The following is a 27,025-nucleotide window of genomic DNA, read 5'->3' as shown; positions in this document are numbered from 1 at the left end:
TGAAATGCATCATCAGAGCCAGTGCTCCCCGCATTTGGAGCTTTCTAAAAGAAATTTATCATGGGGTATAGCCTCCCAAATCAGTTCTCTATCATGACAGCTTGCAAAAAAAGTCTCTCACGGTATGCTACATATCGTATATACGTATACAGAGATGATAAGGGAGAGACTTGTTATTTCTCTTTAGGATTCAATCCCTGATAACAGGATAAATTTGCCTTACAGGCTCTGATATTTCCGAAAATACGATGCTATTTTTATATTCAGTGTTAGATTCTCGAATCTATAAAAGCAGAAACTGTGATAGGGTTAAGGCAGGCATTTTCGTCTTTTCGTCATAGTTTCGAAAGCCAATAAAAGAGACACTTTTTTGACAAACTCATCCGTATCAAATTGTAAGCTCAGAAGATACGTTCTGCTATAGTGGAGTTCTAGCAAATGGACGTTACTTTCGATGGTTTTAGCCCCTATGACGATGGACGGAAATACCTGCCGTGTCCCTAGCATGAAACCGAAATTTGCTGTTGAGATAATGCAAAATAACGGGATGAAAAGTTAGCAACAAAATTATCTTCTTTTTTGTTGCTGGAAAACAAAATTCGGATCTTTGTGATAAAAACATAGCTTTGTAGTTCAATCAAAGTTAATTGCCTATTTCCGGGGATTAAACCACCCGACTTGGACATTAATTTACAATGTTCTGAAAACTCATATGTGAATATGTTCATATACTATTTCTTTCCGGATTCCTGCGCTTATGGCGATGCAGAGCTTTCCTCTGTCTCAAAAGGTGGCTCAAATAATATTTTTTATGGACCGCCCTCTCATTCCATTCCATTTGATGCCATGATGCTTTGGGAAAAATTTCAGCCAATTCGATCAACAATTAGGTGGTGCTAAAATCATTGGAAGTTTGTATGGTAAAATGTATGGAGACATATCGAAAAACAGTGATCTGAAGTTAGATGGCACCATTTACGATGAAGAACTGTGATAAAAATAGCAGATTTAACAAAACTGATCAAGGCCGTAATGGTCGACCTCAGAAAAAATGATTTTTTCAAATGCACAAACGTTTTATTATTTTTATATATTAAATGAGGTTTCGAAGTGTTTTAAAGTTAACACGCTGATGCCCTTTTCCTAATTTATGGTCACGGGTCAGAACGAGGCTGGTGTTGTTATTGATTTGTCTATTTGATTAATTGAAAGGCATAACGAGGTAAATAAATCAACACATTTTTTTAATTTGAAGTTTTTTGTTATCCATTATTGATTTTGTAGCCCTGCCCTGTCAAGTACATTATTTACATTCTGAATTGAAAATTGTTTCAAGTCCCCAGAACAATAAACGGATCAAAAATGCCTTCCATAAATATTTACCTGTGCAGTTCTTTAATTTATCGACACAGGTACAATAACCAATTTAATTGAATTCCGAAAATATGTTGCCCGTTAACCCGTTCACGTGTCCAAAGCTCCCAAGGCCAATCGGTGTGCTGCTGAAAGCCGAACAAAAAAGCAAAGCCTTCCGCCCTACTGGTGAAATATGAAACAATAACATGAGTTGGTACACATCGCATAAAATAAAATGTTTGCACAGTTTTTCGTCCGGGGCGTTCAAGAGGATCAAGCGACCCGACAGTCCCCGGCCGAATGCCTACCGCGCTCCTCCCCATCGGCCGGCGTCGCGCAGCAGCACAGTAGCCGTCCATTCTACATCATCGCGAGCCATCTGTCTGCCGGTCGGTTGGTCTTTTGATTCGCTGTACGTTTCGAACCTCAGAGCAAGACCAACCGGAACAAACAGACCAAGAGTGAATGGAAAGCGCGCCAGCGGAAAAATAGAATCCAGAGGATTTTGATGCCCGAGAAGTTTGTGGGCGTTGTTCTGTAGGTACTGAAAATTCAATTATAATAACCACCGTCACCCAGCGTCGCGCGCTGCTGCTGTGTGCTCTGTCTTCCGGGAAGTTTCCGTTTATTGGTATTCTCATCAACAACAGCAACAACGATTATAACGAAGGACCCATCTACGCCAACAATGTGCTTCTTCTGTTTTGTGAGAAACAACTCTTCCGTATGAATATGGGTAGCTTTTGTGAACATTTATCATGTGAATGAGGCAAGTTATGCGAATGATTTATTACAGTACCTGTCATGAGACTGGCTTTATATGGCTCTAAGTTAAGTTTTTGTTATGTCCATACTATTCATAAAATGGACAATAAAAACTTCGCTATGTAAGAAGAGTACTCTTATCGAGAAATGTGTATTCCGAACATAGCAACTACGATCAAGATTGGGGGAAAATAGTCGTAATTGTTTGATTAGTTATTAGTTTTAGCTTTCGACGTGAATTTATCAATTTGTTTCTTATATCAATATGGTGTACGTATATTAATGTAAATATGATAGGTATATAATTATGAAACGAAAGTGTTTTTATCGCTTTTCTATAGTTTGGCTCTGGATGATAAAAATACGGTATCCAGTTGAACTGTTTTATGAGAACCGAATCAATTATTATTACCAATTTCCACGTTGTCGTAAGAGGCATTCATCTTATCTAAGCTATTGTAAATTCTGTATATCCGACATTGTGCTTACATAAATGTGTGTGTGGCAATTATCTTAGAAACCAGAATCCAGAATCCTATTACTAACCATCAATTAAAAGTTCAAGCTACTCACCATTTCGACGACCTCGACTTCGGCTTCGATTCGCAAATGGTACAGGAACATCTTCAGGTCCTTCTTGATCTGGATCGAGTTGTCCTCCATCTGGGCGACGGTGAAGATGCGCATCTTGCAGTTCTTCCAGGAGCGGTGCTGCTTCAGCAGGAACGGCAACAACATCAGAAGGCCACCATCGTGCACTATCCACCAGATGTCGATGTTGCCGGAGATCTGTTTTCGGAGGATGGGAGAATGTAAACTGTTAGATAAAGAGCTCGGAAAGTCGTTTGAAATTATTTCATGCGGTAGTTTATTAGGAACATGAATCACCGGAAGAAATCTATCAAATTAAAAATCGTGTCAAACAAACTGTAGATAATTTATTGGGCATTTTAAGGATTATAGGTTTGTGACGTCTACTACTGTGGGTGTAGTGTAGTAGTTATAAACTGTGATTACTATTACTGGTGAGCAACGGAAGCCCCCCTTCCACGATAATTCACAACGACACCTCGAATAGTAGACGTAACTTCGCTACAACTACTTTCAACAGACTGCAACCGCCAATCGCCTTAAATTTGGTCGAAGTAATCTATTTTAGGAAGTGTTGGAAAACACGCTTTCTATCTTGCTTCCTTCTTTGATTATTTATTGGTAAAATCAAAAGTGTAAAGGGATTTATCTGAAGTGAAAATAGTTGAAATTAGTTTTCTAGTACATGCTCAAACTCATACAAAGTTGCTATTGAAGTTACATAAATTATGTCATGCTGAATCTTTGAAACCATGAAAATGATCAGGAGAAAATATCTCAATAACAAGATTTTGTACTTGTAATCGCTTTTAAAGCCAACATACCGTCGTAATTTATGTAAGTTTCTATAACGTTCAATATCAAAACAGGATAGGGAAAGCTGATACTTAATAAGATACTAAAAATTCGATAGACGAGGATAAATCGTTTGCTTGCACTTATCGCGTACTCCTACTGACGAATTTTCAGTGTCTATTACAACAATAATGTGTCACTAAATGCATCAACAATATAGGCCTTTCATCAGTAATTGGAATTAAGTTCACACAAAACTACAACATCATTAAACTAGATCGTTTCTGAACAACCCATTAGGAAATTCGTGGGAAACGCTTAAAGTTGACGAAAGAGCTATATTATTGTATAATATCCTATTTTTATTGTTCAAGATTTTAAGCAGTAAACGTTAGTCAGAAAAAAAAACAGACATACAAAAAGATAGAAGCATATCAACTCGAATCAGTACGTGATTTTACCTTCTTACAGATTGATTTTCATAACATTTGGAACAATACGCGCAAATGGGAATAAAGAAAACAAGATAGTTTTTTTTAGACTAGAATCTCAATCGATATTTGTTCAAAATTGTTCACTAAAACTAATTTCAATGTCATGGTTTCGATTTTTTAGAGGCAAATACAACAAATCTGTTGGGAATTGTTTCGATTTAAAACTTTTTTTTTAATTGATCATAACTTTACCAGGCTGGCAACTAAAAATTTTTATTTTTGTAATTTCAATTTTTTAATTATGTTTTATAAATCTCTCAACTGAGATCAACTCAGATAGAAAATTACCAAGGAACAAGTTTTCGACTTTATTTGACAAAAACTGCTTCTTATTGTTCAAGAACCCATCGTTTTATAGATTCTTATTTATTTATATTATTCTAGTCAACAGTGTTTTACTCCTTTCAACGATTCTCAGTGTACTTGAAAGATTTTTCTTCACTGAATTCAGTCATGTATTCAGATTTTTTGTAACACGTCCAGTTTTTGAGAAAAACGGGTTTAAATTTACAAAACTACGTATTCTTATGGGAATTTGGTTTCTCTGTTCTGTAAAGCTGGTTTTCGGTTTATAACTTTAAGAAAGAGGTTTGAATTATATAGAAGAAATCGTACAAGATCTAAGTAAGTTGTTGAATCTTATTTGACACGTTCATTTGTTGTGAAAAACGGAATTTATTTCACAAAAGTACGTATTTTCAAAGAAATTTGGTTTCTCTGGTCTGAAAGAGTTCAATTTTGGCTTCTCACTTTGAGAATTAGGTTTGAATATCGTAGAATAGGCCTTGCATGATGCAAAGTTTGTTTGATTTTATTTGGCACCTACTTTTGTTGCTAAAAACGGAAATCAATTCACAAAAGTACGTATTTTCAAAGAATTTTGGCTTCTCTCCTCTGCACAGCTGAATTTCGGCTCCTTACTTTCAGAATAAAGTTTGAATTTGGTGAAATGGGTCTTGTAGAATGCATGTGGGTTGCTGGATTTCATTTGGCACGTTCATTTGTTGTGAAAAACGGAATTAAATTCACAAAAGTACGTATTTTCATAGAAATTCGGCTTCTCTGTTTTGTAAAGCCAAAAAATCCATTTTTCACAACAAATCAATGCGCCAAATGTCATCCAACCAACCATATGCATTCTGCAAGGCCCATTCTACAAAATTCAAACTTTATTCCCAAAGTGAGGAGCCGAAATTCAGCTTTACAGAGCACAGAATCCAAATTTCATTGAAAATACGTACTTTTGTAAATTTAATTCCGTTTTTCACAACAAATGTACGTGCCAAATGAAATCCAACAACCCACATGTATTCTACAAGGCCCATTTCACCAAATTCAAACTTTATTCTAAAAGTGAGGAGCCGAAATTCAGCTTTGCAGAGGAGAGAAACCAAATTTCTATGAAAATACGTACTTTCGTGAATTAAAATGCGTTTATCTCAAAAACTGGACGTGTTACAGAAAATCTGAATTCAGAGTAAAAAATCTATTGAGTACATTGAAAATGGTTGAAGGGAGCGAAAAAAAGTTCAATTTTGTTGGATAGTGTATCTATTTGTAGATGAGTTTAAATTCAAGACAACGATTAAAAATAACCTCGAATAGAATCTCACAGCGTTCTTAGTTTTACATAATTTCTTAGGGCTTTTTCAGCCCTATTTGTCTATCTAAGAAATTTGAAAATTCATTCTAATGATAGGGGAAGAGGTTCGGTTGTGGGCACCCTTTCGTCTTTGGTCCATAACTTTGGCCCTAGTTGACCTTATGCTGACATTTGTATACCAATGGAAAGCTATACTAATAACTCTACTACTACTAGCGAAGCAATTAGCTTGATACGACGATGCTTATTTTGCTTATATCTGAACATCCTACCCATTTCGAACTGTACCACCATCTAGCGGCCAAGTTTTCAAATAACCAATGCCTCATGTGAAAGCACACGCCTTCCTGCATAACCTTTCTGAAAAGATGCAGTTCAAAATGGGTAGGATTTTAAGATAAGTAAAATAAGCATTAGGGTGGACCACACTTATATGAAAAAATTCAAAATCATTTTTTCGAGACATATGCCCTCTGAAAATAAAGTTTTTTGCTCCCAGGTGGCGCTGTAGTCATTCAATGCCACTTATTAGTAACACGTTCAATGTTTACCTTATTATGAAGAGGCTCCAGAAAACTGCGAGTGATTTCGTCAAAAAATAAAAAAGTCATAGTTTTCAGAGGGTATATGTCTCGAAAAAATGAGTTTAATTTTTTCATATAAGTGGGGTTCACCTTAATAAGCATGAACAATCACTGTTTTTGTACCCTTATTTACAAAAAAAAAACTCCCCGTGAGGTACCCGCCCACTTATGATCAATCTTAGGTAACGTCCTGAAAGATGATTAAATTATCTTTCGAAACTGCCCAAAAATCCGAAATTGGCCAAACAATAAAAAAAAAATTATAACGATTTCAATGTGGGGCCCCAGAGCACAGACTGCGTAAGTTGTTTTTTGATAAAGATACAGATCCGATACTGCTGACTAGCTTGGCTTGACCCTCGATAGCAAGCTTATTTTACGGCAACAGGTTGACAAGACGGTGACAAAGTGTAACGTTCTGTTTAAACTGAGGCTGTACCCTCTGATCAACCGTCATTGTCCCTGAAGAATAAGCTTGCTGTCTACAAGCAAATCGTCCTCCCTGTGATCGAATACGGCATGCCGGTCTGGGAGAGCTGCGCCAATACTCATCATCTGAAACTCCAGCGAGTACAGAACAAATTCCTGCGGATGATTTTGAACACCCCTCCCAGGACTCGAAATTCTGAGGTCCATCGTCTGGCAGAGATGAAAACACTCGATGAACGCTTTGAGGTGTCGAAGGAGAAGTACAGGGTCCGTTGCCAAACCTCGGAGCAACCCATGATTCGGGATTTGTTCCCACGCTAGGTTATCAAATTTTGTAAATAGTAGTATAAGTGTAGGATTAGTTAGGTTATCAAATTTATAAAAGCCAGCGCCACTTCAAGGCCATTATGAAATATTCGATTTTAAATCAAGGTAATAATTTAGAAATAAATAAAATATAAAACTAGAGCTGAAGGGCCAAATCGGCCGAACACTCAAAATGTAAAAACATTGTTAAAAACCAAACTGAAACGAATAAAATGATTTTTTACTACTAAAAGCCATCAGAATCTGAGTACCAACCTCCACCGCGGTTAGCACTTTTTCGCAATTGATGGAGTTTGCTTTATCGTATATTATAATACACAGTAAATGAACTATAATTTTTGAAAAGAGATAAAACAGTTTAGATCCAATAAAATGGGGCCTTTTGTCAAAGCTTCTCAAATTTCGCGTAAACATAAGCTTTCCAAGAGAATTTTTTATAAGCAAAATTTACAGTTCGTAAAATAATTGTAAATCGGCATGTCAACAAAATCAAGAAGATCAGAAAGAAACACACTGTTAATGATTTGTCGATATCTAGAAACAGTAAAGCCTGTGGCAGCCCGAAAACGGAATATAAACGTTTAGAGCTGTTGAAAATCCAATTAATTGAGCTTGTTATGAAAATCCCTAATTTCTTAGTTAGAATTTCTTCGTTGATAATTGGATTTTATTTCTAGAAGGTCAGATAATATATTCAACGGAAAGAAATCAGATTTCGAAAAAGCTTGTGGTTTCAAAAAAACATCGACAATACAAAGTGCCATCTTTATAAACTGAACAGTCCTTAGTTTGTTTTTGATGCGTAGGACATGAAAGCTATCAGATAATGTCCGGGATCAAACCCTGTCACATATAGAGAAGATGTGTGTTTTCATGAATAGAAACAAACTCCATAAACCATTCTCCGAATCTAATTTCCTCGAATGGAACAATTCCCCGAAAAGTAAACATGAGTAGCATGTTTAGTTGCAATTAAGAGTTGATTCGAGAGCTTACCCGGTATAAGGCAAAAGTGCATCAGGTGCTTTTTTGTGACTGTCCCATTTTTCTCACAATGTTATGCAAATGTTATTTCGAAAGCAAGATCATCGTCTTTGACCAGAGGTCACACAGACTGAATACTTATCACCTAACATTAGACAACGGACAGGACAATTACACAACACCCAGTGCACCAGTGGAGAGTTTCCCGCTTTACGAAAAGTTTTCTCCGCACGGCCACGAAGCTAAAAAATATTTTTATCAAGGAAGGGATATTTCTGGAGAAATGCTATTTTCGAGGAAATGTTATTTTCGGAAAAATGTTATTTTTAGGCGAATGCTATTTATATTATATTTCCACGAAAACATATTTCCATGGAAATATTTACGGAAAAATGATATTTTCGTGGAAAGGTTATTTTCGAAGAAATGTTCAATTCGGAGAATTGTATAATAAAGAGTGGACATTTTTATTACCCCTTGCTTCCTTTATGTCTAACGTAAATTGTGTCAAACGTAGTTATGCCTAATGTCGCGTACCTGTTAATAGTCGTGGCGTTGCTCTTCTCGCGGTAGTATATTTTTGAAAATATAAGAATTAACCGCAGGAACCCACTAGCCAGTCAATGATTTTTTTTTCAAAAACATGTTCATTTTTTTTAATCAAACGATAGAACAGCTTTATCTGAGCTACAACATATTTTTTCACACTCATAGACCGTAAATTTGATGTTTAAAATCCTTTTTAAAAGTTTTTGAAAAATTGATTGATTGGCAGTTAGCTCCAGGTAAATTGTTGATAAGAAATCGTTTTGCGAATTGCGCTAAAACTTCTTTAAACAGTATCTATTTGAAACCTTGGTCTCAAAAAATAAAAAATAAAATAAAAATCAGTATATTTATAAGAATAGTTATTTCCAACGGGGAAGGGTCGTTTGGCCGAAACCCATTCGATCGAAACCCATTTGGCCGAATGCCACTAGGCCGAACAAACCATTAGGCTGAAACCCATCTAGCCGAAAGTCATTTGGCCGAACAAAATCCCCCTGACAATAATCCAGTATTTTGCGCACGATAATGGTGGCGTGAGTTTCCGCCTAGTTTGACATTCAAGAGGTGAAAAACATTGGAACTGATCTAGTTTGCCATGATGTATTGAACACTTGTTGGTAAATAAACAAACGTCAACGAACTAACGTAACGGGAGTAAAAATTAGTGCCTATATAATGTTATTTGTGTAACTTTTTTTAAGCGCCCTCGGAAGCGCCTCATATTTACGCCTTAATTCTCTTTTACTTAAAGACGCTATTTAAGAACATTTTTTTGAAGCGCCCTCGGAAGCGCCTCATATTTACGCCCTCATTCTTTTTTACTTAGAGACGTCTCACTACTCACTTCGTGCTTCTCATTTTTTACAGTGCATTTCAGCGAAACGACCCTTTCGGCCAAACGAACCTTCTGCCAAATGACCCTTTCGGCCAAATCACTCTTTCGTCCAAATGACCCTTTCAGCCAAATGACCCTATCGGCCAAATGACCCTTTCGACCAAATGACCCTTTCGGCCAAAGGACCTTTTCGGTCAAATGACACTTTCGACCAAATAATCCTTCCGGCATAATGACCATTTCGGCCTAATGACTCTTTCGGCCTAATGACCCTTTCGGCCAAACGACCCTTTCGGTCAAATGATCCTTTCGGCCAAATTACCCTTTCGGCCAAATGACCCTTTCAGCCAAATGACTCTTTCGGCCAAATGACCCTTTCGACCAAAAGACCCTTTAGGCCAAATGACCTTTTCGGCCAAATGACCCTTTAGGTCAAATGACTCTTTCGGACAAATGACCCTTCCAGCCTAATGACCATTTTGGCCTAATGGTTCTTATGGCCAAATGGCTCTTTCGGCCAAATGACCTTTTCAGCCAAATTACCCTTTCGGTCAAATGACCCTTCCGGCCTAATGACCATTTCGGCCTAATGACTCTTTCGGCCTAATGACCCTTTCGGCCAAACGACCCTTTCGGCCAAATGACCCTTTCGGCCAAATGACCCTTTCGACCAAATGACCCTTTCGGCCAAATGACCCTTTCAGCCAAATGACCCTTTCAGCCAAATGACCCTTTCAGCCAAATGACCCTTTCAGCCAAATGACCCTTTTGACCAAACGACCCTTTCGGCCAAATGACCTTTTCGGTCAAATGACTCTTTCGGCCAAATGACTCTTTCGGTCAAATGAACCTTTCGGCCAAATGACCCTTCTGGCCTAATGACCATTTAGGCCTAATGACTCTTTTGGCCTAATGACCCTTTCGGCCAAACGACCCTTTCGACCAAATGATCCTTTCGGCCAAATGACCCTTTCGGGCAAATCACTCTTTCGGCCAAATGACCCTATCGGCCAAATGACCCTTTCGGCCAAACGACCCTTTCGGCCAAATGACCCTTTCGGTCAAATGACTTTTTCGGCCAAATGACCCTTTCGGCCAAATGACCTTTTCGGCTTTTCGGAAATATCGTTTTTACTCAGTTTCCGAACATGATTCATACTCTTAACACTAGCCTTTGAATGACCATTTCAATGTTTTTCACGTAATTCTCTCCGTAGGATAATGATTTGGTTTGTAATCTTAATCCTCCGCAACTAAAACCAATAGAAATTTATGATTTGGAGCGCTAAAACGCCAGTGTTCGGAGAATTGAGTCAAAACGGTACAAATGACTAGCCTTTTGTCACTTTGTAGAAAGCATCACACTGCCATGCAATTTTGAAAAAAGTCGAACAGTTTTGTGACTGAAGTGGAAGTCGATTCCAAACTCCGACGCGAGGAAAATTAATTTTTATTTACATTTTCGAACAAACAACATTTACATGATATTTGAATACTTGAATATCATAATCGGGTGTAAAAATCATAGAATAATGTAGGTACATAAAACAAAACAATTACAAAACAAAGTCAGAACAAAAATATGACAATTTATAAAACGAAAAATAATTTTACAAATATTAACATTGCGTTGGTTTTTAATTTTGTGAATTTTGGGAATAGAAAGTATCGTGTGTGTTTAATGCCAACACTGTCAAGTTCGACGAAAAACAAAAGAAAACATCCCTTGAGGAATTTCATTAAAGCTATTCCAGCCAATAATGTTCTCAACCTGTTTCATTACTTTCATTACTTTAAAAAACTGTTTCTTTCTCCATCTCACTGTAACAAATTCATCCCACCGTTAATAAAATAACGAATCTATACCATTCCGTCGAAAGACATTTCGTCGAATGACATTTAGTCGAATGACATTTGGACGAAGGGACATTTAGTCGAGAATGAAATTTTTGTTCCACTAGAGACGTAGGCCATTTGGTCGAATGACGTTTGGTGGAAAGGACATTACGTCGAATGAACATTTAGTCGAAATCAAATTTTGGGTTGAAGAATCTTCGTACATTTGGTTGAATGACGTTTGGTCGAAAGGACATTCGGTCGAATGAACATTTGGTCGAAAGCAGATTTTCGAATGAATAATCTTGATACATTTAGTCGAATGACGTTCCTTCGAATGCATATTCGAAAAAGGGGCTCATAAAAAGAATAAACAAAGGAAAACGGTGGATATTGACTGTGACGAACCCCTCTAACCAACTACGATGAATCTATGCCTCCTTGTTAAAAAGATATTTAGTTCAATGATGTTTCGTCAAATGTTATTTGGTCGGAAAGACATTACGTCAGATAGACATTAGGTCATATGACCATTTGATCGAAATTAAGTGTTCGGCCAATAATTAACGAATTATGGTTTGAAGTGAATTTTATACTGAACTAATTATTGTATAAATATTGTGCCTTGCAACAAAATGACAATTATTTAACAAGGCTCTCAAAAATGTGTGAAATTTATCCGCAGAATAAATATCATTGTGCAATCAAAGCATTCTCCACCAAAATCCTTCACATGACGGCTAATTTTTTTCAAACAATATATCGAAGCAGCTTTTTTCTGGAGGTATGTATTCCTAAGGCGATTATCTGGCGCTTATTTTTCGTTGCGAGTAAATTTGTTTATGAGCAGTAAAATATTGAGTGAAAGAAAGAGTATCAATGAAAAGAATAAAAAACTATTTCCATTCGATCATATGTCCCTTTGACTAACCGTCCTCTCGACGAAATGTCATTTGACCAAATGTCATTTGACTAAATGTCAATGAACGAAATGCTCCAAAGCCGACCACGATAATGTACTGGCAAAATAACAATGATATGGTTTTGAGCTTGTGCCAAAAAATAGAATAGAGCGTATTTCGCCATCAGTACCTAATATTTTGCTATTTCTGTAGGATTTAAATTTTTCTATAGTCCATCAGGGTCTTCTGAAGTTTCCATTTTCTCTGGTGAAAAATCCTCAGTAGCTCCCGTATTTGTTTCTTCCGCTGCTGATTGAAATTCATCACGCCCATAAATTCCTCTAATCAGTTCATCCATGTCTATGTGAATTATTTATTCAAATTTAACCAAATCAATTGACGAATTATCCATTTTACTAAATTACCTATTACCGGCTGAAATTCGCTTTCAACATTCGACTAAATTTCCATTCGACTAAATGTCCTTTCGACTAAATGTCCATTCATCCAAATATCCATTCGACCAAATGTCCATTCGACCAAACGTTATTCGACGAAATGTCATTCGACGAACTGTCCCAAAGCCTAAAATAACAAAGATCTAATTTAGTCGGATCTTTTTGAAAACATGCGTTATTGCGCAAAAAAAGACATTTGCATATGTGCATGAGCGTCTCATTCGTTTGATTTTCATACGATGAACACAGTATTCTAGTGGTGGGGGGATGAGAGGTAAGATCTCTTATATTTGGAGATGTAAAGGATAAGTGCGAGCCCTTAGGAGCTCTTGAGTTCTAAGACCGAGTATGGTCACACTCTGGTAATGTATAGCAGTTTTGTTTATATCCCATCTACCCAGGATTGCATTAGCTACATTATACTTATATACAGTCCAAAAAATACGTAATACAAATTATTATCATTCCCAAACTTCTATTTTTTGAATGGAATTTCTTAAAATTATTTGTTTAAAAATGTGACGCATAGAAAATAATAGATTTACAATGTTAAGAGATTTCACTTTAACTACATCATTTATCTGAACACATGTCATTCGAGAATATATTACCCACATAAATTGAACTAGCAGAGTGCATTACATAACACCATAATACCCACATAAATAGAACTATTCGAACCAAATACATAAAACCGTAAAACACTATCTTTATCAAACTCACCTTATCCTGCGACGTTGGGAAGAAGTTGATTCCCTTCGGCACCAGCAAAGCCATCCGAGCGGCACTAACGTTTCGGACAGTCTGCAGGAACACATGCCATGTGCGATCGTCTTCACTCTGGCGCCATCCGTACGGCCAGCCAAGGATCACAGTGTTCGGCTTCATGCCCCCGAGGCCAATGGTTTGGACGCTGTCGTTCGGATTAGAAGCAAAAGAATATTTATGTTTTCATCCTTCGGTTCGCCCCCCCCATCCCCATCCATAGGAATGGCCAGAGTTAACACACTTACACATGGGACAACCCATCGGCCACATTGGACGCCACCATCACGTCGCAGAATCCTTTCACCCGTTCGTCCTCCATCAGCTTCCGGAGACTCTGCTTGGCGGCTGCTGCCTCGCCGGCTCGTTTGGTAAAATCGCCCTTCATCAGCGAAACGACCACCACCAGACCTTTGCCGGCTTTCAGCTGGGAAACCAGCGAGAACAGCTTGCGATACTTGGGTGTGAAATCGTCGTTCAGCTTGGCCAGCATCAGGATCTGCGGGCGCCAGTTCTTGGTGTGCGGTGGGCCTTCCTCTAGCCGGAGCAGCGAGTAGCGGGCGGCCGACAGGGCAATACCACGGATACCGTCACCCCATTCCTTCTCGGCTCTGATGGTGGCGCGATACGGCGAGAAGCGTTCCAGAGTGGGAAAAAATTGAAAGGTACAAAATGGACATTGGATTACCAGGTGTGTGTTCCAGATTGATGGTATCGGTAGTCGCCGGTTAATCATGGGGCATCAATTGCATCCATTGTGTTGGACACAATTGAGGCGTTAACCGCAGGGATTTGTTGTACATTGGTTTGAAAGTTAACCCTGTGATGATAACTTTGGATACGAACTCATTTATTTGAAAGAATGAAATAAATTTAATAGCGAACTTCTTGGTAGGTATCCTTGGATATAAGGTCGGACAATGCATAATTAAATGGGCATTTTAAGTACTAATAGCATGGGAAAATTAATTAGAAAATATTACAATTCATATCGGAATAAAACAGACAATTTGATTCCACAAGATGTCTTATACGTAGACAACGTATTATTAGTTTAGTGAAACAAAGATGCTGAATTTCATTCTGAGGATACCATTCCAGAGTTAAAGTGTAGAGCTGCATTGAGAAAACATTCCATCAAGCGCTGTCATTTACAACATTGTGGGATGTTTGTTATACTGATGGATCACGGATAGCATACAATTCAAGACTGGAAGGTACTTACCCTCGGTATTCGATGTACTTGTAGATGAGCACCGCCATTACCATTGCAATCAGGGCAAAGTACCAAGATGTCATAAACATAATCGACATGCACAGCGTTAGACCAATCAGCGAGAGTGACCTATTGTTGCAGCAATCAGTGGGGCGTCAAAGATGAGACGATTCATGTGATGACACCCAGGTAGCAGCGATGTAAACCGATAACGTTGTCCGGGGCAGCCGCATCGACGGATGAAAAAGGAGCAGAAGGAAAAAAATGTGTGTAGTAATTGTTGCACCGTGGGTCGATTGATAACGGATTATGGGATGCTGGCGAACTGTTGGGAATCAACAACGCAACGGTGGATCAGGAGGACGCGTAACCACGTGACCATGTCGGGCGTCATTATGTCAAGTGTCATTCAGAAGGTATTAAAAAGTTCCGTTGTGTCACGGTTGCAATTAAAATAGCACCGTAACGATATGACTTGTTCGATGGGAAATGATTTCGTTTTATATATTGCACGTGTTTGGCGTCTGTTCAGTTTTGAAGGCGCGTACACAATCGAATAGTATTGTAGATTCTAGGATTTCCATAAGAATATTAATATCCGAAACAACTAAAATTCAAAGCATGTTATGGCCGTTCCTAATATTTCATTCTGGAGTAATTCCTGTAAAAACTCTCTTCGACTACAAGAGATTTTGATAGTTCATGTAGTTTAAGAAGATATGTGCTAGAGAATTTCAAAGAAAATTTTTGAAATTTTTTTTCCAGATTTCTGCTGATCAATATATTACTATAATAACTTATATACTGCCCATAAAAGCTTAACTGTCCCATATTGATATGAATTTCATATCAGTTATGTTTGCAGTGGCAGTATTCTTTTTTTCACTGTCATTCACAAGTTGTTTTTCTCACCCCCATTTGACCCACTGTTACCCCCGACGACGGGAGCATAATCTGGTTTCATTCATCGTTGATTTGCATAAACTGCCAATATGTTCTGTCTTTTCAAATTAAGATTTTGCTAATATGATAATGGTCTGTAATAAAATCAGTTTGTCAAAGAATTTAATTGTATAAGCATAAAATATTATTGAAAACAGGTATTCACTGATAGCAAATTATTTATATAATTTTTATTATAGTTTTCAGTACTGTACTCTTCAAGAAATCTGTAAAATCTGTAATTTTGTCAAAAATCTGTATATCTGTATATGCAGATTCTTGGTCATCCCTCTACCCCAAAAATCTGTAAAATACAGAATAATCTGTATATGTGGCAACCCTGCTAACAACATACCTTTTGTCATCAACAGTGTTTGTTACTGACAAACGCACCTTGCAACAAGTCTTTGTCAGAACCTGAACATAATATGACAAGAATCATTTGCCTTGCATGCTCTGATATTTCCGAGAATACGGCGCTTTTTTCTAATCACAGTTAGATTCTCGAATATTTCCATGAAAGCAGAAACTACGATAGCATAAAACCGAAATTTTCTGTAAAGGCAACAAAATTGTTTTGTTTTTTGTTACGGACAAAATTTTTCGGATCTTTGTCATTATTATCTCCGACAAAAACAAAGCTTTGTCGTTGGTTCTCTTTTGTCGCTTGTTTCGTATGCGCATCGAAGAAAAATTGATTCCCTGGCATTGCACAAATAAATGCGTGTGAAAGAGTTGGTTTAAAAAAAATATTGCGAGAGTTCGGCTATGTGCCTGGTGTTGGAAATTTGATCACAATCTACTACAATGACACGAAGGCTTCGCCCTTTGGCGGAGAGGTCAGTGCCATTGCAAACAAACATTTTTGACACCCTGGTGGTAAATCAGGTAAGTCAGTAGTAAACATGTTATACAATAGGGGAAGATGTAGCCTTGGGCTAAAAACCTCTTTAATAAAGATTTTAATAATAATAATAGGGGAAGAGGCCCCAAAACGCCCCCCCCCGATGCAAAACGCCTTTTGTGGTTTCCCTCATATTTACCGTCATTAATATGTCCGTAACAAAACTAGATCTAAAATTATGTAGGATAGGCGAAGAAAGTTTCAAAATAGTGCATGGGAAGGTCGGAAAAACCGAAAATTTCCACATTTTGAAGAAACATCTAACATTTTGGCGAGGCAAAACGCCCTAGTGGCAATAACCTACAAAGTACTTGCGTCTCCACGGACTATCCATACTAGGATGCTGATTCGCCGACGCGTGGTACTTTGTTCCCTAGGAGCCGCCAGCTGAAAGGCGTTTTGCCTCATGAGTTTTCCGGCAACAAAATATCACCACTTTTTTTTAATGTGAATATTATCAATATGATTGAGATTTTTGACAATTTTTGAATGGCATCAACTAGCTATCTTGTTTAACTGATGCATAATGTAAAAATACCCATGAATAGCGTTACAAATAAGACAATAGAGCAGTGTTTGCTTAGCTAGGGCATATTGCCCCCCCCCCCTTCCCCTATGGGCCCCAGTATGATACCATGGGGAACACCAGCTCTTACAGGTAATCTATCCGATCTCGAATTCTGATAGTTTATCTGTAGTGAGCGATCTGGTTAATAATGTTGGATCAGTTTAATAATGTACAAAGAAATATTAAAATTCATCAATTTTACAATCAAACTTTCATGCCAAACACTGTCAAATGATTTCTCTATGTCAAGAAGAGCAACTCCAGTCGAATATTCCTCAGATTTGTTGGGTCGAATTAAATTCGAAATTCTTAATAACTGATGAGTGGTTGAATGCCCATGGCGAAAACCAAATTGCTCATCAGCAAAAATAGAATTGTCAATCATATGAGCCATCATTCTATTTGAAATAATCTTTTCAAACAGTTTTCTCATTGAAGAAAGCAAACTGATTGGGCGATAACTTGAAGCCTCAGCTGGATTTTCGTCCGGCTTCAAAATTGGAACAACTTTGGCGTTTCTCCATTTATCTGGGAAGTATGCCAATTGAAAACATTTGTTAAATAAATTAACCAAAAAGGATAAAGAGCTCTCAGGAAGTTTTTAGATAAATATGTAGAAAATACCATCGTCACCGGGGGCTTTCATATTTTTAATTTTGTTAGTGATAGATCTCGCTTCATCCAAACTAGTTCCAAACGAAAGGTAAAAAACATTCTCTTGATTGAGAATGTCTTCGAATCTCAATAGGACTAGTGAGACTTAGACTAAAATTATGGGCACTCTCAAACTGCTGAGCAAGTTTTAAGCCTTTTTCGCCATTTCTTAATGAAATCTTATTTCCCTCTTTCAGCGCTGGAATTGGCTTTTGAGGCTTAAAAAAAAAGAATTCGTTAATTTCCAAAATGGTTTCGAACTGGGATCTAAGTTTGGGACATTGTTATCAAAGTTGGTATTTCTCAGAATAGCGAAACGTTTTTTAAATTTCACTTTGCAAATCACACCTAATAACTTTTAAAGCGAGATCGCGAGTTCTTTGGTATTGCTTTCGCCTCACATTTTTAAGACAGATAAGTAGCTGTAGATCGTCGTTAATAATAATAGAGTTGAATTTAATTTCAAATTTAGGAATTGCAATGCCTCTGGCTTCGACATTTAAATTTGTCAAAGTTACGAGAGCATTATCAATATCACTTTTGGTATCGAGCCGAATATCAACATCAATAATCCTATCGATATACATTTCATATAAATCCCAATCAGCTCTATGATAATTAAAAGTAGAGCAGATTGGATTATAAATGGCTTCTTGTAAGGTTTCAAGGTGATCAGAGTCAAAATCAGCATGAGTTCGTTAAAACTAAATCAATTATCGAAGGATTTCGACTAGATAAAAGTTGGTCATTGGATTATTGGGATATTGAATAATGTAATACCCGCAAAATTTTACCGTTGGGATTGCTTTGAGCATTATTTGGCATTGAAGTCATCAATTATGAAAAATTTAGATTTGTTGCGAGTTAGAATTTCAGCTCTCAGCAAATTCCTCTGCTGCCCATTGCACTGGAAAGGCAAGTAGGCAGCAATGAAAGAGAATTGTTCAAAATTTGTATCAACAGAAACTCCCAAACTTTAGTTTCGAAAGAAGAATATAGTTTATGTTTGATACGTCTATTAATGACAATGGCGACCCCACCACAGGCACTGTAAAGACGATCATTTTAATGGATAGTCCAGGTTTTAAATAAGTTTCAGTTATAATGGCAATGTGCACATTGTGAACTGTTTGGAAGTTGAATAATTCATCTTCCTTACCTTTTAAAGAGCGGACATTCCAATTTAAATTTTTCATACAAATATTTGAGTCCTTTAAAACGAACTCCAATAACAATATTTTGAGTAAATTTGATACCTTCAGTTTTGGTATTTGCTTTTAACATTGAACATGAGACGAGTTCAGAATGATTATACTAAACTCGTCTTATGACAGGTGAAGACATTCCACTAAAAGAGCTGAAACAATTTTCTCAAGAGAAAGTTGATCCAAGATGAACTTTTTTAACAACATAATCGCTTGGCGGTGGCCGTCAGCGAGTGGTTGCTCACGAAAAGTTATTCTAATCAATGTGGGTGTCGTCGTCGGTGAATAGTGAAATTTCCTCGAGAGATTTTTGCTTTGATTTTGTTTCTGTTAGTGATTGGAAATAAAATTGTGTCTTATATGAAATGTTGATCAGAGATGCGTTTTCTTCAAAGTGCTAAACATAATCGTTTGGTGACGGCAGGAAATTACCACCAGTAGCCGAATCACAAGCGCGCGTCGGAGAGAGATGGTGCAATTAATTTATCCGAATGGATGGCGTCTATAGTATTTTAGCAGGCCGCATACCCATAGTGCTATATACCGATCGACTCAACTCGACGAACTGAGGTGATGTCTGTAGTATGTGTGTGTATATAAGTGTATGACACACTTTTTGGAACATAGCATTGTCCGAACTACTAGACTAGGTTTCATTCGACGGGGAATCCTGCCCCATTGTTTGCTATTGAAAATCGGCCAGATCGAACGTTGGGATCAGAAGTTATGGCCAAAATACTATTTTTATGCCCAAACGCGCTGAACATACTCATTTATATGGCTCCCCCCACTACCCCGAATACCATTACCTCGAGGGGGGCACTACTCCGAAATCCCTAACCTTGAAATGCCATTACCTCGAAAACATTTTCCACAAACAGTATTCCATTATTATGTTTATTACCAACAGATATCGATGAATCGCATCGTAAAATGACAACGTTTTTGCAAAAATAATAAAAATTGAGTTACTTAGAGAAATGCATTAAAGATTCTGTTTGACCAACAGTTTTGAATTTTCGTTTAATTAACTTAAACTGTTATTCTGCCACTGAAAAAAAGCCTGACAAGATACTTTTCTACGAAATGGAGTAAAAGAGCCTTCTTCAAATGGACGCGTTTGCACAGTATTGTGTACACAGAGGAAATTATGCCTTTTAAAAATAACGCGTTTGCCCGATGTAAGACAAACAGAGACAATGCCTTTTTTAAGTCAGCGCGACTTCCAGAAGACAAACAAGATCTCCTTCTCTATCTCATACACACACCCCCTTATTCACTCACTTTCTCTGCCTTCCTTATTATCAATCACTCACCCACTCTTATTCATTCACCCACTCTTACTCACTAGTCCACTTTCATTCACTCATTTACTCTCAATCACTCGCTCTATCTTTCATGCTCATTCTTACACCGTAACTCTTACTCACTAACTGTTACTCGCTCACACACTCACTCTTACTCGCTTACTCAATTTATTACTCACTCACTCTCATTCATTTACTCACTCACTCTTATTTACTCCACTCTCATTCACTCACTCTTACTCATTCTCACTCACTGCTTTTACTACAGCGACCAAGGAACATTTTCAACCTTGTTGCCCTTGTAGCCATGCTGACGTGGACCGCAAATGCCTCCGACTCCCTGCGTTGTGCATGAGAACGTGCTGCATAATCTCCCCCTACCCTTTAGGGTTCCACACGAAGTGGATCGGGATTTTACGAAGCAAGTTCTATACTGCATTGAAACAGTTCCAGGTGAAGGGCAAACTATTGTTCATTCAAATGAATTCTGAATAAACTTTAATTGAGTAACATTTTTTCATGGAAATGAAGTATAAACTCGAAATAATGTCCCATTAGGGGTAATTGCATTCTGGGTAGTGACTCATTCGAGGTCGTGGCGTTCGGGGTAGTGGCCTTCGGCAGGGCTGGCATACTCCTCAGAGTAGTTGAAATGTGCGTGTCTTTTGCACTCCTCAAAAAGACCACAGAGAGTGTGTTTCGCTTATCGCTCATTCTTTCTCTTCCACAACGCAGTGAGTCCTCTTTGTGTTTCTACTCTGCATCGAATGCATTTGTCAGACACGAAGAGTTGAGGATAAATGATGAAATGTGTTCCTCAATGAGTTTTGACAAAACGGTGAATCATACAGAATGAAAATAAACATTGTCAAAGAAAGTTGAACGTAGCTGTTTATACTATTTATACGTAATGAGATATTTTTGTTTTTCCTGGCTTTTGGGATGTCTGTGGGCCAAACTATTAAGAAGCAATTGTACTACCAGCATTATTCCGCCCCACCTGCTTTAAAATAAGTTACTGACGAGACGATTTCTAAATACAATTTCCGTCAGGTAATCTAATCTAAAAAATATAAAGGTTCTAAATTCGGAATAAAAACAGAAAACATTGAACTTATATAGAGTTCCATTATTTCATTTCAGTGCAAAATTTGTTCTTGATGTTAGCATCATGCCCAATGTACTCCTGCTGTCTACAACCTTCAGAATAATGTTCACGGCCGTATGAAAGTTTTCACATAATTTCATTGAAAAACACTGTTAATTTTGCACAATTCTGTGTAAAATAGTTTTAGAAAAGATTTATGATTTACGCCAAGCTAAAAATAAACAGTTTCAATTCCCCTTCCGCGAATAAAGGTTGCATGAAGAAAAATAAGCCGATAGATATTAGAAAAAAAATGTCACGGGAAAGTACTCGGTGAAATTTATAAAACTCTTCTCACAAATTCTAGACATCAGTGCAATATCACAAAATGAAATTCAAAATAGAAATTATGTGTTTTTATATAATATAAGGAAAGTTTATCTCCGTACTGCTAACCGCATTTATCTAAATTGCTTCTAGAACTTTCGAGAAGCGTTTTCAAAATTTAACCGTTTGCTTTCCCGTGACATTCCTTTCAAATATCATCTTCTAGCTTCTTCTTCTTCTTAATCTTTTTATTCAATCTTTATTCGCCAATTTAGCATGGAGCTCCAAACTTTATTAAAACCTCGTCCTTTCTAACTGAGACAATAGTTAACTATTTTTCAAAAGCGAATTATGTTTGTGTTTCAAAAAAAAATCAGTGAGCTTCATAGAAAACGAAATCGTTTCCAAGAATATTGCACTAAGTGGCACAATATTGTGCTGGCCCAGCTCTCACCGGCATGAATCTCTCACTCTTCATCGTCGTCCTCACTCACCGTGTGACTTTGTTACACGTTGAGTATCAGCGTCACTCTCTGTGGTGTGTATTAAAATCTCCTCATTGTGCACAGTGTGTGAGGAAATGCCAGCTCTGACCTTCGGGGGAAATGGCATTATGGGTAACGGAATTATGGGCAGTGTTGTAGAGTCCATTTATACATTTTTTGGTATGTTTTGCACGAGAAAAGCACCAACACTAGGTGGATTAATCGGAGTTTTTTTTTAAATGTATTCTATCATCGTTACTGTTCCTCGCTGACGAGCTTCCCGAGGAGCACACATGTTGCACATAGAGTCCAGTAACTTGTATATGACTGGATTCAGTCACAATATAGTTCCTTGGGTTCTAGTAGGTGCGATTGACCGCAAGCCAAACTGCGAGCTGCTATGCCAGCCTATAACCATGGAGCACCCAAACGACTTCGGAATCGCTAAATGGCATTCTTATATGCAAAAGTAAGTTTGGGTACATAATTCGGGCCTGGTGGCCTCATAACTGGATCGCAAACAACGAGCTCTATCTTCCCCCGTAACGTTGGGTAGACACCTTTGCGTGGTGTGTTACGGTGTAAGATCTACCACGGTCACATTGCCAGCTACAGGCAAATCCTGACCCAACGAATACCTTCCCCAATATCCAACTCCGTAGTACTTATGAGGGTGTCGCTGAGTCGGGGGCCTCTCGTTAAGTAAGTACTACATCAACACTTCCCTCCCCTCCCAAGTTACGGTGAAGATGGGCGTGGCCAGGAGTAGTAATCCTCATGCTTTTGTGATTTTTATCCTAGATTGGAATCAAGGACCACACCCACCTTGATTTCTGATAGCAATCTGAATAAGGATTTCAAAAGAAAAACATGAGTATCACTAGTGTCCAATCTACGAAGTACACCGTAACTATGCTATGCTATGCTATGCTATGCTATGCTATAATTCGGGCCTGGTGGCCTCATAACTGGATCGCAAACAACGAGCTCTATCGTCGTTTCCACTAGAGGCCGTTAGCAACAGTAATTTTGGTTCGGAAGTGGGGTTGGGTCGGCCACACCTTACGTAGGGGCGGAAACGAAATTTGTAAACAAGCATAAGCCTGGAACCAAGCAGGACTTCGCAAAAGAGGCAGACCCAGAGGCGGCGAAGCCTTAATAAAGAAATAAAAGAAGTCGTCCGAAATCTAACCTGGCAACAGGTTAAAGCTATAGCTGGACATCGCTCAAGATGGAGATCTTTCAAGTCGGCTCATTGCACTGGAGGTGTACAGGACCCAAAACATTCATCTTCTAATTTTGGAGAATTTAACTGTAAATCGCACTTTTGCAATAATATCACTAAAACATCCAGGGAAGAAAAAGGAGTATCAAAATTCGTTGATAAGGTACAGCGACGCCAACTGGGACGTTGGGGGTCGTTCAACAATGATGTCACAGGTTTTAGGAGGGAGGGGTCTAAGATTTTGTGGGTGCATATATTAGATATACAAAAAAGCGTGACCGAGGGAAGAGGGGGGGGGGGTCTAGAAATATCAAAAAGGAGTGGACGTCATATTTGAATCGCTCCTTGACACGACAGACAGGAAGTCCACCAGCGGATTTATATACCGTGGATAATCAAGATTCGGACATACTCAAACTTCGGACACTTCAATTCGTATGGGAGGTTTTCAGAAATATGTCATTGAAATGTTTCATCCAGCTGAATTGAAAGTGCTCATAGTTTTAGCTTTATTTACGATAGTTTCATTCTAGTAATCCATGTTAATTCAATGTGACGAAATAATTGAATGTCAGTCTGAGCTATCTAGTGATAATTATTTGCAATATTTCTTCTCAATATTGTGTAATTTGTTGTCCGAAGTTTGAAATGTTGTGTCCGAAATATGAATCCAATGTTGCTGCTGTCCGGAGTTTGAGTAAAACGGAAGCCGGACTTTTTTATTAATCGCAAGGATTCTACACAATAATTCGTACATGTTAATCCCGTTTTACAAAGATTAGCGATATGCTTTATGATTGTGATGGTAATTAGAACGGTGAGACTTATAATGTGTGTTAACAGACTGATCTTATAGCAAAAAGTGCTTAAGCGTCCGAAGTTTGAATTTGCACGGTACCTGTTCGGTATAAGCCATTTCATAGAAAGCTCAAATGACAGGAGACCTAACACTAATATTTACATTTTACAAGGAACATTTGGGAAAATGAAATGAAATGGTTTGCATGCAAATTTACCAAAACAAAGACCTCAAAGACTCAAAATTTCGATCAGCTGTTCGCATCTGTCTCATAAAATGGCTTATAGGGGAAAAGAGGGGTCAGGCTGAGTGTTATAACGTTATAAAAAACTAAACCTTCCATACAAACATTGTTATGAGGAGGATGGGGGTCTAAAATCATCAAGTTTTGTGAATAAACCCTTGGCTGAAAGTGCGATTGGCGTCATAAACGAAGTTGAAAAAAAAAACAAAGTAAAAGTTGTAAACACTCAACGAACAATATGCGCTCGTGGAGTGATTGAATTATGCAATTGTCCATCGGTCAATATGTTGGCTTACGTTTTGAAGAAGCTACCACCGGTAAATATTATAGATAGTAGAATCTATAGATGAGCGAAAGCATGGCTGAGTCGATTTTTTTGCCCGTGCACACGCGCATATGACGTCACAGCCCTTAACGTTTCCATTGAAATCGTGACGTCATGCTCGTTTGGAGACACGTTTGACAGTTCGTTTGGAGACAGAGGATTTATCTTCGCTCATCTATATATTCCACTATCTATAGTAAATATGCAACAATCTAGAGACAAGCTTGGATAACATCAGGATTAGTTTTGTAACGGTTTTCAAAACCATAAGTTGCTCTTCATAACTTCTATAAAACCAGCATAACACCAAAATGTTACTGGGGAAGTTTTTTTTGGCGGTATCCTCATATTATTAGCTGAGAAAAATAATAATAAAAAAGTGCTTCTCTCAATGAAGGCAACTTAGTTATATGTATATCGCAGATTTTGTGTAGTTGGTAATTTTTTCAAATTCCGGATTTATAATTTTCGTCTCGGACACTTCAGTCTTCCATCGGATAGAAATAAAGCCGAAGGTCTTGGATCATGTATTGATAAAATATGTAGGGGCCAGCAGTGTAAAAGTCGTCTTCCAGGGGTCGGTGGTAGTCACTCGTAAGGAAATATAAAAGCAGATAAAAAAGCAGGAGTTTCCTTTGTAATAACTTCGTTAGATGCACGCAGTAAAACAACTGATTTGGCACAAGAAACTTGTATATAGACAGAGAACTCAATTTCGCAAAAACTGAGCATAGAATGTGTGCCAAAGCCCCGGCTGTCTGCCCTTATTTGTTACTCACCAATGGTAGAACTTGAAGCGTGGACGCCAGTTGGGCGTTCGCAGCAACGTTTGGACGGCACAAGCCAAATTCACGAACCCGTAGCACATCAGGAAGAACATGGACAGCAGCGGTGCCAGCAGATCGACGTTTCCTAGCAGGATACCACTTTGGCAGATGAGTAGTGTGAGGATGAGCGCACGGGTTGGTTCACCACGCTTCGATGACACGGCAAACGGTTCCAGGAAGGGAATGATACCGTCCCGGGCGATGGCTTGCAGCAGACGGGGGGCACCCGTCAAGCTTTGCAGACCGGCACCGAGCGTCGACAGGAACGATCCAATCAGAATGACCCACTGGTTGGGCCAGGCCATGTTCGCTACCACTAGTTTCCCTCCTATCGATTGACCGAATCTGTTGGATGGGAGTGAGTAAAACGTAAATTAGAACGACAGATGACTTTGTAGAGAGAAACATAAACTGCACTTCTATGCAAATTCCGATCCTACAGAAGTTATTTATAGCGGTGTTTTTACACATATTACTTTTGTTCTCTCAATATGGACCCGAATGTGCATAAACCCAAACAACGTTAGGGTACACACGAGCTTTAGTTGGGTGTTGCAGGTCGTGGACGATACTCACTTATCACGCAGTAGCAAATTGTCGACCGTGCCGGCAAACAGCATCACACACGATAGATACACGGTCGAGGTGGTTAGGATGGCGCCTATGGTACCGATGGGAATACTCTTTTGTGCGTCGGCCAAATCACCGGACCGATTGGACCCGGCCATGATACCTGGCGGTGGGAAAATACGCGTACATGAATGGAACTATTAGTGACAAATATTGTTGGGGAAAATGGTGCTATTCAAATTTTATTCTGCACTGAACATTTGGTCAATATCATGGGCGTCATAAAAATGTAATCAAAGACAAGAATGTTGCCTGAGTTAGTTTAGTGATTTATTCATATGTGACAACATTTTAGATATTTATGTTAACTATATTCATATTTGTTATGTCAACATTTCATTGCAGTGCAAACTAATAAGGAAATAGGTCGACTAAAGATAAACCAAAAGTCTAGTGTTGATCATGACCTAAAATGATTCACACATTTTATAAAGACGCTAATACCTTGCAGTGATAGTAAATCGATGAATTGAAAATATAATTCTTTTTAGATTTGATAATATGCTTTCGACTGTTGTGCTCAATTTTGTTTGACTATTATTGGCGCTTTCAGTTTTATAAAGCAGATAAAATGTTGTTGCGTCTTTTTTCAGAGATTTAGACAAAACGTGTCCTCTAAATCCCTGAAGAAGGTGAAATGTACACCGAAACGTCGGAAAATAGACGTAACAACGTTTTAGCTGCTTTAAAAGATTGGAAGAGCCGATAATAATGAAACATAATCCATGTTAACAGTCAAATGTTCGGTTCAAGTTTTTATCTTCTTCTTCTTATATATAAAAATGAAATGGTCTGTGTTCGTATCCGCATAACTCGAAAACGGCTGGATAGATTTTCTCCATTCCTTCAGCAAATATGTCCGTTATTGTTTCCGACGGGTTTATATGATATTTTCTCATGCGAAAATCACGATTAAGGGTGGAGAAATGATAAAAACCTAAAATTAAGATATTTCGCATGGGCAGCTCAGAACGCGCATTTTAGCCTACTATGCAGGACAACGTCTG

The 27,025-nt window shown here is 38.1% G+C and overlaps 1 protein-coding gene across 11 annotated transcripts in view; it reads right to left on the bottom strand.

Moving 5' to 3' along the window:
• LOC134224978 (solute carrier family 12 member 7) overlaps window positions 1–27,025 on the bottom strand; it is an 848,828-nt gene that overhangs the window by 70,271 nt on the left and 751,532 nt on the right. For all 11 annotated transcript variants that reach the window (XM_062704686.1, XM_062704688.1, XM_062704687.1 and 8 more), the window contains 6 exons: window positions 25,965–26,121; window positions 25,341–25,733; window positions 14,499–14,618; window positions 13,522–13,884; window positions 13,232–13,421; window positions 2,695–2,910 (listed from right to left, as the gene is read on the bottom strand). In XM_062704686.1, coding sequence (XP_062560670.1) covers window positions 2,695–2,910; window positions 13,232–13,421; window positions 13,522–13,884; window positions 14,499–14,618; window positions 25,341–25,733; window positions 25,965–26,121 — 1,439 coding nt within the window. The remainder of the gene's footprint in view (window positions 1–2,694; window positions 2,911–13,231; window positions 13,422–13,521; window positions 13,885–14,498; window positions 14,619–25,340; window positions 25,734–25,964; window positions 26,122–27,025) is intronic.

The sequence above is a fragment of the Armigeres subalbatus genome, chromosome 3 (genome assembly GCF_024139115.2).
Source record: "Armigeres subalbatus isolate Guangzhou_Male chromosome 3, GZ_Asu_2, whole genome shotgun sequence".
NCBI classification, from domain to species: Eukaryota; Metazoa; Arthropoda; class Insecta; order Diptera; family Culicidae; genus Armigeres; species Armigeres subalbatus.
This window is presented reverse-complemented; position numbering and strand designations above follow the sequence as displayed.